General features: G+C 42.3%; 1 protein-coding gene across 9 annotated transcripts in view; it reads left to right on the top strand.

Moving 5' to 3' along the window:
• dgkh (diacylglycerol kinase, eta) overlaps positions 1–17096 on the top strand; it is an 80985-nt gene that overhangs the window by 9288 nt on the left and 54601 nt on the right. For 5 of the 9 annotated variants that reach the window (XM_031295793.2, XM_036004205.1, XM_031296038.2 and 2 more), the window contains 3 exons: positions 4474–4584; positions 5628–5786; positions 10905–10985. In XM_031295793.2, the coding sequence (XP_031151653.1) occupies positions 4474–4584; positions 5628–5786; positions 10905–10985 (351 nt within the window). Of the gene's footprint in view, positions 1–4473; positions 4585–5627; positions 5787–10904; positions 10986–15224; positions 15508–17096 lie in introns of those variants that run through there. The other 4 variants (XM_036004207.1, XM_031295953.2, XM_036004206.1 and 1 more) reach the window with 3 other exon arrangements.

Raw genomic sequence — 17096 nt, 5'->3', positions numbered from 1 at the left:
AGATAGAAACCTCAGTGAGGCCCAGAAGGGATTGGTAATTGGTTTAAGTCACAGTGCTCTGAAGGAGCTATAAAGTAAGAGAGAGAAGCTGGTATAAGGGAGTCTATTGGTGACTCTAGTTAGCCCTAGCTTAGGTTCATAGATGGTGAGGTCCTCCATGAACAAGCTTTGTAGGTAAGTTGCTTGACTGGCTGTTTGTCTGGGTATCGTCAAAGACAGGACGTCGGCCCGCTCTGCTCTCTTCATTTAGCCTTTCAGGGAACTCCTGCTCTGCTCTTATCCACCAACCACAGCTGCTGGACTCATTTGAACTGCCTTTGTCCATTGTATAAGCCTGTGTGTCTGTGTGTATGTGTGTGTGTGTGTGTGTGTGTGTGTGTGTGTGTGTGTGTGTGGGTGTGTGTGTGCGCGCGGCTTAGAGTTATGTGTGTGTCACTCTGTCAGTGGTCAGGCAGAGTGTGGGTGTAAGGTACAAGGCGCTCAGGTTACTCATTTCTCTCTGGCACAGGACTCGCTCTGTGTCTCACAATTTAGCAGAAGTGAGGAGCAGTGCACAGAGGCAAAGCCGAAGGACTATTTATAGATCACTTCTGGCCTACTTGGCAACAGGAAGGAGATGAAGACAAGGAAAGGAACTATGGAGGCCAAGGAGGGACAAAATAGAAAATAGAACATCCAACTAGAGCAAAGTCACTGCTGCTGCTCTGGATGGGCAGAGAGGATTTAAGTTGTACTTTATGTTGTGACTTTTGTGGCTCAGAGTCTGAAACTTTCGCTTCAGACGCTTCGCTCCAAGACAAAATCTCCGGCTATTAAAAGCTTGACTGCCTTGTCTTTCCAAACAAGGCTGCGAGAAATTTCTGTCATGAAACACAAAGCAACCACTGTACACTGTGGGTGGTAACAGTGTGTTTTCCTCAAGATAAAACTATATATTGTGAATACTAGTACAGCTCATACTCTTCTGTGTAACAACGCAACTTCCCAGCTTACAGTACGCAGCACAGTTCCAGTTCCAGTTGTTTGCCTCAATCAGTCATGAGGTGTTCATTAATTCTTTGCTTTCATTGCTGTGCGTTCCCCTCTTCCAGTTGGATCAGCCGTCCAAGCTGCTGATCGTACAGTTTACAAGATGTGTACATGTTCACGTGAGCGTGCATGTGTTTGCATGTTTAGGGAAGAACCATTAACAACTCTGCCCAGCAATGTTGTAGTACTCGAGATCGGTCTTGTTCTCGATATCGGTCTCAAGACCACTTTTTGAAGGTCTCGTCTCGGAATTGACCGTTATCAAGATGCCTACTCGCTTTTTTAGCGTGTTTATCAACGCCGTTTGGCTTCCATTGACTTACATTACCTTGCGATTGGCTGTGAATTGACGTGAATTGATACAGATACAGATAACACGCCGCTTGGCTTAAGAAAGTGGGCGTGTATGTTTACGCGAAGTCACAATGTCATGTTGTCAATCTTGTCTCGGTCTCAGATAAAGAGGACTCGGGGGTTTTATTTCAAGACCGGTCAAGACCACAACTGCCTTTTGATTATTTTATCAAGGCATATCTCATGAATTCTCAGAATCTTAATTTGTTTTCTGTGGGTGTTTTTTTTTAGGGAATGTGGATCTTTCAGATCAATTTGAGGAGTGCCTATGGTTAGCATTTTCACTTGGTCTTGGTCTTGACTCCCCGACCACTCACAGTCTTGGTCTTGCCTCGGTCTGAATACACTCTGGTCTTGGTGATGACTTGGTCTCGGTTTAGGCCGTGCTGACTACAACACTGCAGCCCAGTGTTTCTTAAATAGCAGTTCTGTTCAAACTGCTTAGGATATCTCTGAACGCACTCTTTAACCTTCAGCATTCTGCGGTAGTGCAACATGTTTAAATGATGACTTCATCTGCCTTGCCGCTGCATTTCAGTCCCACTTTGATTGTAGTTGCGCTAAAGCAGCTCAGTCCATATAGGGTAGTCAACATTTAGGTATTTCACCTTAATCCACTGCAGGAATTTGGTCTTCAGGCCGTACCTACGGAAAGGGAAGCAGGGAGTGAACGTAGGTAGACAGAGAATTTGCAGTGTGTCCTCTTCCTGTTGTGTTTGTTCCCCTCAGTCATCATCTCTGTCCAAACAGACTTTACGGGAAGATTTGTATTGATACAGTCCTCATTTTGAATCGTGATTCCTTCATCATAGTGAACTTAAAGTGGTCCTTTTTAAGATGGACCACACTTGAATTCTGTCAAGGGCCCTCTGTGTGTCACCTTTTAAAGGGGCACTCAAATTGTGAAAACAGTTATAGTATAACATTTTCTCTGGCTTTAAAGAGAGATTTTAAAGTCTAAGAAAATGACCGAAGGGACATGATTTAAATAATCCCCGCTTGACTACACATTGTTTAACAGAAGGTGTGTGTTACAAATTGGGGTGAAAGAGTCTTATTAAAAATACTATCAAGTTGCATTATGGGAAGTGTAGGATCCAGTGTTTTTGGATAGGGGTGTACGATTCAGAAAATGTCACAATTCGATTCGATTCCAATTTTTAGGCTCACGATTCAATTCAATATCGATTTTCGATTCGAAAACGATTCTCCATTAAAAAAACGATTCACAGTATGTAAATGTAGTTACTTTTCCCATGTGTGTATATATATATATATCTTATACATCCCTTAGTACATTCATGTGGATTTTTTATTTAGTTTATTTAGTATCTTTTATTGTCCATATTATTGTGGATTTGTTTGTTATTTGTTATTTTAACATCCTGTTATGATGTATGTGTATGTTGTGTGTGATGTCTGTAAGCTACTGGGACCAATAAAGTATCTATCAATCTATCTATCTATCATGTGATTGCAGTAGACATACAATTTTATTTATTTATTTTTTTTTTAAATATGAATCGATTTTTGGAATTCTATGAATTGATTTTGAATCGGTAGAGCTTGAATCGAGATTCGAATACGAATCGATTTTTTTGCACACCCCTATTTTTGGAGCTTACTAGGGACTATACCTCGACCTTCTGTTGCTTTGATTTTGACTTTATGAAAGTGCAACACAGCATCCTCATAAGGATCACTGCACCAAAATGACAAGAACCCATTTTCCCTCTTGCCTCTATAGTGCAGGGGTGGCGAACCTGTGGCTCTTGAGCCGTATGCGGCTCTTTGCCTGTTCCTGTGAGGCTCTTACTGTGTGGCTGGGGGCTGTGTTATTGTTTTTTTTTACTTTTTGAAACATTTCAGATAAGTAAAAAAAAGTGTGTGCGTGTGTAGTTAGTATCCACAGTGAGCCTGTACTCTGCAGCAGTGTTTAAGTTGACACAGCTGGTGGGCAGGATGTCAGCTTTTGTAATTCTCCCCTTTGAGAGCAGCCTTCCTTTGCTATAAATAGCCTCTACATATATATGTGTGTGTGTGTGTGTGTGTGTGTGTGTGTGTGTGTGTGTGTGTGTTTGTGTGTGTTTTATTGTTTCCATGTCCACTGCACCATGCCTCGCTGTATTTGCTCTGTATGCCCACAGTGTGTGTTTGTGTGTGTTGATGTGTGCAAGATGATGGTGGTTGTAATGATGATGAGTGTGTGTACTGTGTAGATGGTTTGACTTAATGTGACACACACACACACACACACACACACACACACACACACACACACACACACACACGCACATACACACACACATACACACACTATATAGGAGACGGGGATATCTTGTTTCTCTTTCTGTCTTTCCGTCATTCTTTTAGGGTTTTAAATAAATTTCAAATCCATTTCCACTCTCCCATCTGTTCCCTCTTAACCTTATCATCTCTGTCTCTTACCCTATGGTATACTGCATATTTTTCCTCCTCCTCCTCCTCTGCCTTGCTGTCAAAATCACCATGAAATGTTCCCGATATGTGGAACATTCATGAAGTGATTATGTGTGGTCTGTTTTTAGAACGTCAAACTTGCATGGTCAAAGACATATTTGTGTTTAGTCGAGTTGCTCAGACGGCCGAGGTAGCAGAAGCAGTCAATGGGATGCCCTTTTTCTCTCTCTTTCTCTTTACTTTCTCTCTCTCCTTCTACGTCCGTCCGTCCCCGTCCCTCCCCCCCCCCGGCCTAGGGGAAGGGGTTGAGTGAGAGTGATGTGTTTTTATAGCTCTTCAGAGAATTGAGGGATAGTGTGTGTGTAATGGGTTTCCATTCTTTTACACTCTTTGGCCTACTCCTTGTCTCCCATGCATAAAATTGGTGCTCAGATTCTCCCCCCCCTCCCCACCCACCCACACACACGCATAAAAAGTACACACTTTTTATCTAGACAGTTTCCTGTAGATAAATACAAGAGGGTGCTCTGCATCTGAGAGTGAGATTCAGTGTCTGTGAGAAAGATTGAAGCTTTCTGTTATTTTGTGATCTCTGATACCATAAAACTGTTTATTTTTTTTATTTTTCGATTGTGTCTTGTGTCCCTCCAGACGAGTATAAAGGAGGGATTGCTGCTGAAACAGACCAGCTCGTTCCAAAGATGGAAAAAGCGTTACTTCAAACTGAGAGGCCGAACTCTCTACTACGCCAAAGATGCCAAGGTAAGCTTACCCAGTGTGTCCTCGTGCAACACACATACATGAGTAGCCACAGGTGGTAAATGCTCTCAAGTCTTCTGTCTATAAATTGACTTAGTTTCGATGAAAAAGCTCAAGCTGCCCTTTCAGTGTTCTGATTTTCAATTTCTGTCCCCCACAGCCCACAAATTACTTTCTTTAGTGTCTGGAGACAAGGACTGTTTTTTTGCCGAGAGTCAAGATGAGGTTGATACCACTTAGCTTAGCTTAGCACAAAGACTGGAAACAGGGGGAAACAGCTAGCCTGGTTTGGTCCAAAGATCACACAATCCCCCTCCCAGCACCTCTAAAGCACTTTAAACTAACGTTATTTTTTTATAAATTTTTTTAAGATTAATTTTTATTCGAATCCTGGACCTCTGCGTCGAGGCATAAACCTCTCAGTATATGTGCGCCTGCTCTACCCACTGAGCCAACCCGGCCACACAACTAACTTCTTGTTTGTTTATGTCTTGTTTGTTTATTTCTTGTTTGTTTATTTCTTTAAAAAAAAAAAGCCAGAGCATAAAAAAACATCAGTTTCTCTCAGCCAGAATCAGTAACTTCCTGGAGCGTCTGCTGGTTGCCTAGCAACTGGTCCAGACCCAGTGATATAACGTGTTAATTAGTGAGGTGCTGGTAGGCATATTGTGTTACCTTTGGACAGAGCCAGGCTAACCGTTTCCCCCTGTTTTTAGTCTTTATGCTAAGCTAAGCTAAGCTAACCTAACCTATTAGCTTCTATTGGCTCACTCTATGTTCACATATTTATGTAATACATCTTCTGCACACTAGCTCCCTCTACTTTCTGATATAGATTATTTCCCTTCTTTAATCACTTAAATTGATTTACCACATTATGTCATCATTTTCTTCCTTTCCCACCTGAGCTGTTACATTTTTGACTTTAACTTTTGACACTTGTTGACATCTCTTTCCCTTTGCTTCTACTCTAACCTTCCTGGATTTGAACCTGTGTGTGTGTGTGTGTGTGTATATGCGTGTGTGTGTGTGTGCACGCGCACTAGTCTGGCAGTGCCCTGGCACGCTGGCAGGAGCGGGCGCTGCGCAGAGTGTCCAGGAGTCGCGTGTGCTGGCGAGTTCTGTCTGTGTGCTGGACGGGCGCACGGCACTCCCCACCACCTCTGGGTGCCAGCGGATCTGAGGAAGGCCTAGTGAGAATTCGGGTCAGCACAGCACAGCCAGGGGCCAAGGGGCCAGGGGCCAGGCCCTCGCGGCAGCCTAACCATTCCCTACTTAACCACTCACCTATACATGATAGTGCTGCATTCATGCCTTATGGAGTGACTGGGTCAAGTGACGTTGGTATCTTAACATGTAAATGTTTGAATTATTATTAAAGCAAAAATAAACAGACATTTTTGGATGAATTGAGAAAATTCATGAAAATAACTTACAAAAACAATTCCAAGCATCCCAACTTTTTGGCTGAGATGAACAAATTGTCCAGAACTTTCACCATAAGAACTTGAATGCACTGTATATAATATGGATATAACCGCAGGTAGGCTAGCAAAACACATGTGTACAGACTGTAAGACCACACCTGGATTATCCTAAACTAACAGTGGCTTTTAATTGTTCTACACTGTGTGTTGCTTGCTCTGCCCTGTAGCTTTAAAGTCTCTTGCTGGCCATGCTGGAAGAATGAAAAAAAAATCAGTGAAGTAATATGTTGTTTTCTTGGTAGCGTGTTGTGATAAGGATGAGTCATATATACGACTGGAACATTATAAGTGAGTGAGTTCTCTCCGTCATGGCCAGACATGGACCTTAACCTCTATATATAAGTGTCTGGTGTCTTCAAGGTGGCCTGGCTGGCTGTGCTGCCCTGCGCTTAGAAAGCCTGACCTCCTCATTGATTCATCAGGGAGGCTGCATCTCAGCGCTGCAGTTTGTCCTGGAAGCTACTCTCGTTCTCCTCTCCTTCTTGATTAAAAGTTAAAAGTCACGGGTAGAATTTCTGGATTCTGCTCCCTTAACAGTTTAAACAGGCAGTAGAAAGAGTAAAACAACATTTTATAGCCACGAGGCCTGGTGTCAAAAGGAAGGATAGGAGAGAGGAATTAAAGAAGGTAGCAGTCTCGTTGAAGTCGCTGAGATGTAGCCGCCGAGCTAAGCTCTGGATCTTTGGGTAAGAGAGGGTCCGGACGCTTGACTTTGTCCACCATTCACTGTCAGCTTTCATTACAGCTTCCCTCAAGACAGATGAGTGTGTGTGTCCTCACATAGTATAAAAATATGCGCGCGCACACACACACACACACACACACACACACACTCACACACACAAACATACACACACATATACACACACACACACACACACACACACACACACACACACACACACACACACACACACACACACACACACACACAGTAAGTGTTGACTGATGTCCCTCTCCAGCCAGGCCTGGGGAGAGCGTCATGAACTGGGCATTCCCTGTGACAGCTGCAGCAGCTCACTCCTCCCACACAAACACACACACACACACACACACACACACACACACACACACACACACACACACACACACACACACACACACACACACACACACGCCCACACACAGAGTCAGAGGGCATTCCTTTGACGGCATCGGTTTTTGGCCTGTGGCCCTTTAAGAGCTCAGCGGCGTGTCTTACGCATCACAGCTCTGTTAGGATATCACGTTCCTGTTCTGGCTCTCCTCGCTCTCTGTCTGCTGGCTATAGTGCATAGAGTTGGCTCCGTCTCCTCCACCACATAGAAATTCAATAAAACATATCGACATTCACCGTCTCGGTGTTCACACTATTCTCATTTAAGTACAGAGTGAAAACAAAGGAAACTCAGGAGGGAAATCCTCACAACAGTGTTGATTTATAGTGGAGCTGTGTTGTGGTGAAGTGCATTTCCTGGCAGATGGAACAAACTGAGTTATCCTTCATAGGGCCAGACACACTGGACTCTTTGTTCTTGACCAGAACGTTCTCAGTTTTTTTTCTCCACACTTTATTAACCCATTCATACCATCCACTGCAACAGACGTCAATTGTTATTTGATTTCAGCCAATGAAACTTTAGTAAGGCATGACAGAAGACAAGCATGGCAGACAAAACAGGAAGTTTACCTTTTTGAATATTAATTTCTGTCTATGCAGACCTTAGAGTCTTGAAATGGATGTAATATTAACGTGCTAAATGCACTATATTCTGAATTTTATCAAAATGTTATGTCCATCCTAATGGACATCAGGTCTAGAATAGACAGGAGGCTGATTATTTGTATTATTTTAATGCATTATAAAGGTAGCACAAACCATTTCTATCATGAGTATTTGATTTAGGGGATGAGGAGGAGAATTCTGTTAGGACAGAGTTAGTTTCTAAACTTGGGGTGGCCTCTTGCTCACCTGGTAGAGCGTACGCCCCATGTAGGCTCAGTCCTTGCCAGCGGCCTGGGTTCAAATCCGATTTGAGGCCCTTTGCTGCATGTCATCCCCCTCTCTCGCTCCCATTTCCTGTCTCTCTTCAGCAGTTCTAAATAAAGGGAAAAAAAACTAAAAAATATACGTATATCTAGAGTTAGTTTGTAAACTTAGACATAAACATTTTCTGCAAAAGGCACAAACTGTGACATAAAATTTCAGATGTAATATAAATATTTGAACAGAGTCAGAGGCGAGGTATAGGACGTGCATATTTTCTCTCTGACTTCATGGAAGTACGGACATAGAAGATGGAGGCTCGTTAGCCTGGTCCCAGGCTGCTGAATTACTGCCCACATCTCTGATTTTTTTTTCTTCTGCATTTCAAATTATAAATTAAAAGGAAATATCACTTACGGAGTATCAGGCTGGTTTCTTAGGTGATGACAAATGCTTGATGTCGCAGCTGAGGTTTCATTAGAAGAAGATGAAATGCCTTCAAATGAAGTCAGTCAACCTCTGAACCCATATGAGTGTTTTCTGAGATGGTCGAATGGCAAACATGCAGAAAAGCTGGACCAAGTGTGCAAACATCCAGGGAAAATAACTGCTGACATGCTGAACTGCAGGGCACAAAGTAGAGGGAGATTGTGTGAATCGAAACGTTGTCTTTTAAGAGAAATGAAAACATGATTTATTTGCAGACTGTCTTTGTGCTCTAATGGCAAACATGACCAGCGTACATGCTCTTCAGGTTGCAGGAAAGTCTGTTTAGGTGACATCAGAACTCTTATTGGCCCTAAATCATCTGTAAAAAAAACATTTTATTGTAGGAGACATTTGATATTTTTAGCCTAATTTTAAATTGGGATATGAGCTAGAGAAATCTTTTTTGTGAGTAGAAAGTATTTAGGTCTGAAGGGGTTAATGACAGTGGCTTACAGGATGACAATGCTTCTTATGAGGCAAGTTTTAGTTTCCATATCCCCATCAGAAGAAATAAGCTACCAAAATGGTCTACCAAGTTTTAGGGCTGTGCAATTAATCAAATTCTGATTGTGATTTTGATTTTGGCTCCTAACCATAACAAAAACCCAATTATTTTGCACATTACATTTTGCAAGTAAACTCTTATTTTGTCTTGTGCACTCAGCCAACATTTGAACATATTTTTGATATTATTTATTTTAAGGGGAATTCAAAAAGTTTAACGAGAAAGAAATTTCAGTTGAAGGTGTTTTCACTGTTGATTTGTTGAACTGTTTCACTGTTTTTTGACAGTTTGAATTGCAACATCTTTCCAAAAGTCAGCAAGTAATCGTGTTAAATAATCGTGACTTCAATATTGACCAAAATAATTGTCTTTTTTTCCAAGATCGAGAAAGCCCTACCAAGTTTAGATTTGTTTAACCGTGGTCTCACTTTGCTAGACCTTCCTCCACAGCGCTGCGGAGGAAGGTCTGGGGTAGTCCACACAGCATTCTGGGATGGGAGAAAAACGTGCTCTGGTTTATTGGCATTTCTTTAGACCAATCACAATCGTCTTGGGCGGCGCTAAGCTTCTGACGGAGCCACGGTGCCGCTGGAAAATAGCCTCATGAAGGAACTTGTTTTGGTGGAACATGTGTACGTTCAAAAGTTGTTTTAGTCGTGCAACAGAAAACTCAGATTGGACAGATAGTCTAGCTAGCTGTCTGGATTTACCCTGCAGAGATCTGAGGAGCAGTTAACCATAGTCCTCAGAAATCCACCGGAGGTTAGAACGCCAACACAAAGAAAGAGGAAGGGGACGGACACCCGGGCGAAAAGAGAGCTATCCAACGGAATTTCCGGCGGCAACTGAGCAATCCCAGAAGTTGAACGTCGTGGATATAGACTGGAGCTGTGTTCAAAACCGTTCCCTATCATGGAAAGAGTGCACTTTATAATGTTTTTGCCATTTTGTAGTGGTGTTCGAATTCTCCGCGGTAAATTTCATTCACTATATAATCCACTATAAAATACCCCCAACGCACAGCTAATTTGAGTGTACATATGATGTACCCTACATTTTACTTCCGTATACCACAATGCAACGCGGGCGCGTTTTCCCGGAGGAGAAGAAGAAGCAGAAGGACCCGCGGAAACTGAAAAGGAAAAATGGAGCGTGCTTTGGTTTTTAAACAGTGGAAATGTAACATCAATACAACGTGTTGCTATTCACCGGAGCACTCCGTTGGTTCCGCTTGTTTACATGAGGCTTGGCGTGCCCGCCTCCGTCACACAAATAACCGGCGCATCGACTGATGCGACGATACTTTCAGTGAGTGATCATGTTTAGTGGTTCCCTATATAGTTCACTATTTTATAAACACTATGTAGAAAATAGTGAGTGAGTGAATGAGGGAACGGTTTCGAACTAGGCTAATTTTAACCATAACGTAATGCCCTCCTTTACACGGGTGATTCAGATCCTCGGCTATTTTTACTACATTACAGGATATAAAAGATCACACTCATAATGTGCCATTTTCCAGCCATTAGAAGCATTTGGGAAGTCTTGCATTATATAAAGCATGTAGCTTTAAGATTGTTAGTTACGTATATGATATCAGATCATAATTTCTGTAATTCCAAATGCTGCTCTTTCATGATTTTGCAGTAGTTTCCATGTAGTACCTGTTCATTTTAGGCCTGTTATTCTGTGGCCATTACAAGACATTTTTCTCATACCCTATAGCATAACTTACAATAAGCTAAGTTCAACCCTCCGTTGAAAATATTGACAATGGCTCATTCTCTTGTTCTCTTTTGCGCCCTCTTTCTCTCTGTTCTCCTCTCGGGACTTCCCTCTTTTCTCTCTTCCTCCCCACACCTCCTCTTTTCTGCAGTCTCTTATCTTTGACGAGGTCGACCTATCGGATGCCAGCGTTGCAGAGTCCAGCACAAAGAATGTCAACAACAGCTTCACAGTGAGTGCACACACACACACACACACACACACACACACACGCACACACACACACACACACACACACACACACACACACACACACACACCCACCCACACACACACACACACACACACACACACACACACACATACACACGCTGGGTTTCAGTGCGGAGACCACAGGCAGAGGCGCGTGTTAAGCAATGAGAGTGTAGAGCCACACTAACATCAAGTTGTTATGAAGATGAGACTTTCTTTATTGTTGTTGTATGTGTGGGTTAGTTTTCTAGTGACAGCTACAAGGAACAGTTCACCATTTTGGGAAATACAAAATGGTGAACTCTTTTCGGGCGGAGAGAAATTCTAACGCTCATATGATTTTGTCAGCCAGTCGATTAGTTGATTTAATCGACAGATTTGTAAAACTGAGTTTCTCCACAAAGAATCATGCCTTTCAATCTTGTGTTTACCACAGATGTGCTCATAAGTTTCTTGGAAATAAGTCATTCAGCATCGAAAAAGCAACTCTTGTTTTTTTTTTTTAAATATTTTTTTAGGGCTGTCAAAATAACACGTTAATTTCGATTAATTAATCTGAGAAAAAATAACGCGTTAAAAAAAAATAACGCAGATTAATCCATTCCAGCCGTTCTAGCCACCATTGGACTGTTAAATGAAGGAGGGAGACGAGAATGTGCTGCCTGGATCATTAACTGGAACATTTACTTAATTAAAAATCTTCTTCCTGCCAACCCTGGCTACCGAAATCTGGTGCCACTGATATGTCTGCACTTCTCGCTGATGCTCTGAAACAGACGATACAGACAACACAAACACCGCTGCACGTGACGCTAGTTAACACTATACTCAACAGCAGCTAACGTTAGCCTACCGCTAGCTAGTTAACACTATACTCGACAGCAGCTAACGTTAGCCTACCGCTAGCTAGTCGCCGGATTAAAAACGGTTAAAATGCTGACAGCTAACGCTAAACGGTGTAAAGTTTGACTGTGTTTTAGCTGTCGGAAAAACAACACAGACGGTGCGTTCAATGAAACTGGTAAACTACAGCCTTGTGGTGCATTTGAAGCTATTGTAAATGTCCTTTTCCCACCTGGTGGTTGTTTTTGTCGTTCAACAGCAATTTACTAGTGAAATAAGTTATTGTTATTGTTATACATTATTATTAAATCATTTAATTTTGACCATATGGCCTTAGCAATAAACAAGCCGTTCTTTAATGTCACCAACTGTTGGTTAGTACCCTTTGTTTTTCTTTTCTTTTTTTACTTTCTTAAAAAGTATCGGTTCAGGCACCGTTAATTATGTATGCGATTAATTTTGATTAATTAATTACAGAGTATGTAATTAATTAGATAAATTTTTTTAATCGATTGACAGCCCTATTTTTTTGATGTTTCTTTAATATTTTTTTCTTGCTTTATTCAACGTTTTCTGCGCTTTCCCCACAGCTACCACCAGTATATTCACTCCTTAAACCGACTTATTACCACAAGTTTTACAATTATTTTTATATAGAGAAAATAAACCTCATTTATATCATTTTATACCTCATTTTGAGTTAAAAAGCAGAAATTATGAAATATTTTGACAACAAAGTTAAAATCTGAGGAAGACTTTTGTCAGAGTTTAGTCAGGAAATGGTTTTTAAACCTTTTTTTTTCTCCAAATGCTGTAAAATAAAAAATAACATCCGTAACTCAATGATATTGCGAAGAATTTTGTATTGAACCAACCATATTGGTTTTTTTTGGGCAATTTGGTTAAAAGAAACATATTTTTTGTGTAGAAACTTTGAAAAACGGTTCAAGTTTGACCCCGAGGACAACAGGAGGGTTAAAAAATGGCTTATGGACTAAAGAAATCTTAGTCGACTAAGACCAAAATGACCAATTAGTCGACTAATCAACTAAGAGGGGGCAGCCCTAATTATAAGATCAATATCAGTCTCATGTCTGTCCGTCAAATATGAAGCTATAGAGCCAGTAGCCAGTTAGCTTAGCTTAGCATGAAGACTGAAAACGGGGCAAAAGGACCCTGGCTCTGTCTGAAGGTAACAAAATCCACCCACCCGCAGCCCTAAATCTCTCTGATTAACAAATACATCCTTGTTTGTTTAATCCCTACAAAAAGTGAAGTGTAAAAAAACGACAATTCAACATTATTTTATGTGGCGATTATTTCTGGGCCAGGGCTAGTTACAAAAAATAGTCCTGTGCATAACGCTCCGATAGGCGGGCTGAGCCAGGCTAGCTGTTTCCCCCTGTTTCCAGTCTTTCAGCTAAGCTAAGCTAACCAGCTACTTAATGTAACTGCACATTTAAAGGAATACGCCAACTTATTGGGACTTTAGCTTATTCACCGTAACCCCCAGAGTTAGACAAGTCGATACATACCCTTCTCCGTGAGCATTGTAGTTCTTTCCGACGGCTCCACCGGTAGCTTAGCCTAGCACGGATCCTGAAGGTAATCGGTTCCAACTAACCTACTGCTCCGAATAAGTGACAAAATAACGCCAACATGTTCCTATTTACATGTTGTGATTTGTATAGTCACAGTGTGTACAAATAACGAGGTCACATGAGACACAGCCATCTTCTAACTGTATATAAACTGGGAACTATATCCTCAGAAAAGTGAAGCATTTCTACTCTCTGTCCGGTGCTTCTCAGGTGCAAGCATATCACTCCGCCCAAGTAACAGAAGTAGCAGGTACACACTGTGACTATACAAATCAAAACATGTAAATAGGAACATGTTGGCGTTATTTTGTCACTTATTCGGAGCAGTAGGCTAGTTGGAACCAATTACCTCCAGGATCTGTGCTAGGCTAAGCTACCGGCGGAAAGAGCTACAACGCACACGGAGATGAGAAGGGTATGTATGGACTTATCTAACTCTGGGGGTTACGGTGAATAAGCTAAAGTCCCAATAAGTCAGCGTGTTTCTTTAACGGAAAAATACGACAGTGGTATCAATCTGCTCAATTAACTCTGGGCAGGAAAGTGGACATTTCCCAAAATGTTGAACTATGCCTTTAATAAACATCATCATCAACATTCCTCTTCCTTTTTTTGTGATACTCAAATATGAAGTGCCCCCTGTGAAGGTCAGAGTTCAGTCCAGCGCTGAGATTGATTCAGTCTCGTGCTGAACTTTATTTCTGATTGACAGAGTCCTGTTCATTTCAGCGCTAAACAAAGTATCTGAGATGATTTAAGGTCTCTTGAGCAAGTGTTCTGAAATGACATAGTTGTCCCATTGAGTCCCATGAATTGTATATTTATAGCAGGCACTTGTGTTTTTTAATGAACACTAGAGTGCAGTCAGCGGACAGCACTCAAAGCTGTTATGCAATCAGCTGGAGATCCATCAGGATTTACAAGAAAAACAGGATTTGCCCTTTAAGGATAAAGACCTCCTAGCATATTGTACATCTGAAAACATCAGTCCTATTATTTTGATGATATTTTAATACATATCCCAACATTGCTTCTTATATTTTTTTTGTCACATTCTCCTTATCTTGGCACATGTATTGGGGGAAAAAAAACAAGTGATGTTGCTGTGAATGGATGCTTGCTTTGGGAAAAAGAATGAGCAGCTGAGCCGGATGAGCGTGTGCGTGGGAGGTGGAAGGGAAAATGAACACGAGTATAATAATGAGCAGTGAGGATGAAAACAGACAGCGAGAGAGCTAGTAGTGCCCTGTCCTTTTCTATAAATGTCTCTCCTCTCCCCGGGTGTTGCTATAATAAGAAACAAGGAAGGGGAGGAGGTCGGCAGGAGAACAGCGCCCAGAGGAGAGCACGCGGCTATTTTTAGCAACGCCTTGAAACGCTTCACTGGGTGCCTGGGATGGCTTAACGTCTACCATAGTCATAAATGAGATTACAGTGGGCCTGCCTGCCGCATCTGTGTGCAGCATGTGTGTGTGCAGTCGACTCGTGACTGGGTGTGTGTTTGTTGCCGGGATTAATAAACGTGCTGTGTTAAAGAGTTTCAAGATGAGCTCCACATGCCCTTCTGAGCATCAGCATCCCACTAAGATGGTGAAAGAAAGTGGAAAGGAGGGAGAAGAAGGGGATGTTGAAGGAGAAAAGGGAGAAGGCAGGGAAAGGATGAGCTAAAGGGAGACAAAGATACAAAACGGCAAGTAAGGACAAAATGCGGTTGGGAAGTACGTTTACAGCCGAAGGAGTTGAAAGAAGGGCGTGATTAAAAAAAACTAGAGCATGTCGAATGAATGATTGATGGGGAAGGACTGCAGAGCAGTTTAAGATGGCGAAGGGAAAGACAGTGGAGGAAATCCTGGAGTGATGTCACACCGTCGCTGACTGCACTCGCACACATACTCCCCGGGGGATAAGAGAAAGTGAGGGGGTAGAGCGAGATCGAGGCACGAGCGAGCATTGAGAAGTGGGGCAGATGGAAGCCGGCTGCAGTGGAAAAGAGGGAGAAGGGAGAGGAAATGCAGACAGGACAGACGGAGATGCAGCAGTGAAACGCAAAAACCAAAGGTAATGTGACACCTGCTGTGCCCACACAGACATGCAGAATTTGTTAACGCGCGACAGGGGGAGACCAGGCTTTGTCGCACAGCTTGGGTGATCACGACTGAGAGAGACAGAGAGAGATGGAGAAAGAGAGAGAGAGAAAGAGAGGGATATGGAGAGAGAGAGAGAGAGAGAGAGAGAGAGAGAGAGAGAGAGAGAGAGAGAGAGAGAAAGAGAGAGAGAGAGAGAGAGAGAGAGAGAGAGAGAGAGAGAGAGAGAAGAGAGAGACAGACCACTGCAGAGGTTGCACTGTAGGGCTTTTGCGCTGACTGTGCAGAGCAATTACCAATCTCTCTGTCTCTGTGTCTCTCTGTCTGTCTCTCTGTCTGCCTCTTATCTGTCTGTCTGTCTGTCTGTGTGTCGTCGGTCCTCTGGGGGTGAGTGATGCTGCTGGCGTCCTCTATGCAGGTCTGTGCTACTTAGTTGGATGGTTTGATCGAGTCATGCCAGTGCTACGATGTTTAGCAATTTATGCTCATTCACGTAGGAGCTCTGCAGATGTCTGCTCAGTGTGTGTGTGTGTGTGTCTGTGTTTTAACAGAGTGGGGACCAGGGACCCTCCCAGGTGGTCAGGGGACTTTGGACCCACCAGAAACATAGGGAATACTTAAATGTCACTAGAATTGAATTGGAGAAGGGAATGTTTTCACTCCCTTTTTTTTCTTCAGTGACACAGTATAGACAGTCATGCATTTACTATAAATGCCAGCAACTATTTATCAAAATTGGTTTGTTTATTTAATTATCTAACAGGGACAGTAAAGACATGCATTGTTATATAGGAATAAGAAATACAACAGACATTATGTAGAAAGAATGTTTAAACAAACTGCTAAACAAACATGGATAAAACCAATTCAGGATGAAAACAACTGTGCATGTGACTATATGTTCATGTTTTATTGATGACGGGGTATGGGGTAACACAGAGATGGGACAGTAAACGTGTGTGTGTGTTCAGTATATGTTGGCATAAGAATTTCTGTAAGCAGCTGCTCACATCTTGTGTTGTATAAGTCATTGTTTCATTGCATGTGTATAAAAAATGTGAATATATGATGAGACAGCGTCGCTGTAGCGCTGGGGGAGCACTTTGAAGTCCACGTGAGCGAGAGCTCAACCCAACCCAAACCCTAAAAAATTACAGACTGTGCAGGGACGCTCAGCCGCTCACTGACTCACTCATGCTAATTGGATTGGCTCGCTTATTACTGTCCACTTTAAATCCATGACATGAATCTCAAGGAAATTCTGATCGGCTTTGAATTGTGCACTTGGATCCGCGCTGCATCAGCACTCTGATTTGTTGTGTCGTGTTGTGTTGTGCAGGCGATAAGTATGGGAGCTAGGGCTGCAACTAGCGATTAGTTTCGTAATCGATTAATCTGCCGATTATTTGCTTGATTAATCGATCAGTTGTTTGGTCTGTTAAATGTCAGAAAATGTTGAAAAACGTGGATCAGTGTTTCCCCAAAGCCCGAGATGACGTCCTCAAATGTCTCGTTTTGTCCACAACTCAAAGATATTCAGTTTGCTGTCACAGAGGAGAGAAG

This window comes from Sander lucioperca, chromosome 8 (assembly GCF_008315115.2).
Source record: "Sander lucioperca isolate FBNREF2018 chromosome 8, SLUC_FBN_1.2, whole genome shotgun sequence".
NCBI lineage: Eukaryota > Metazoa > Chordata > Actinopteri > Perciformes > Percidae > Sander > Sander lucioperca.
The sequence above is the reverse complement of the archived record's forward strand: the minus strand, read 5'-3'. Positions and strand labels throughout refer to the sequence as shown.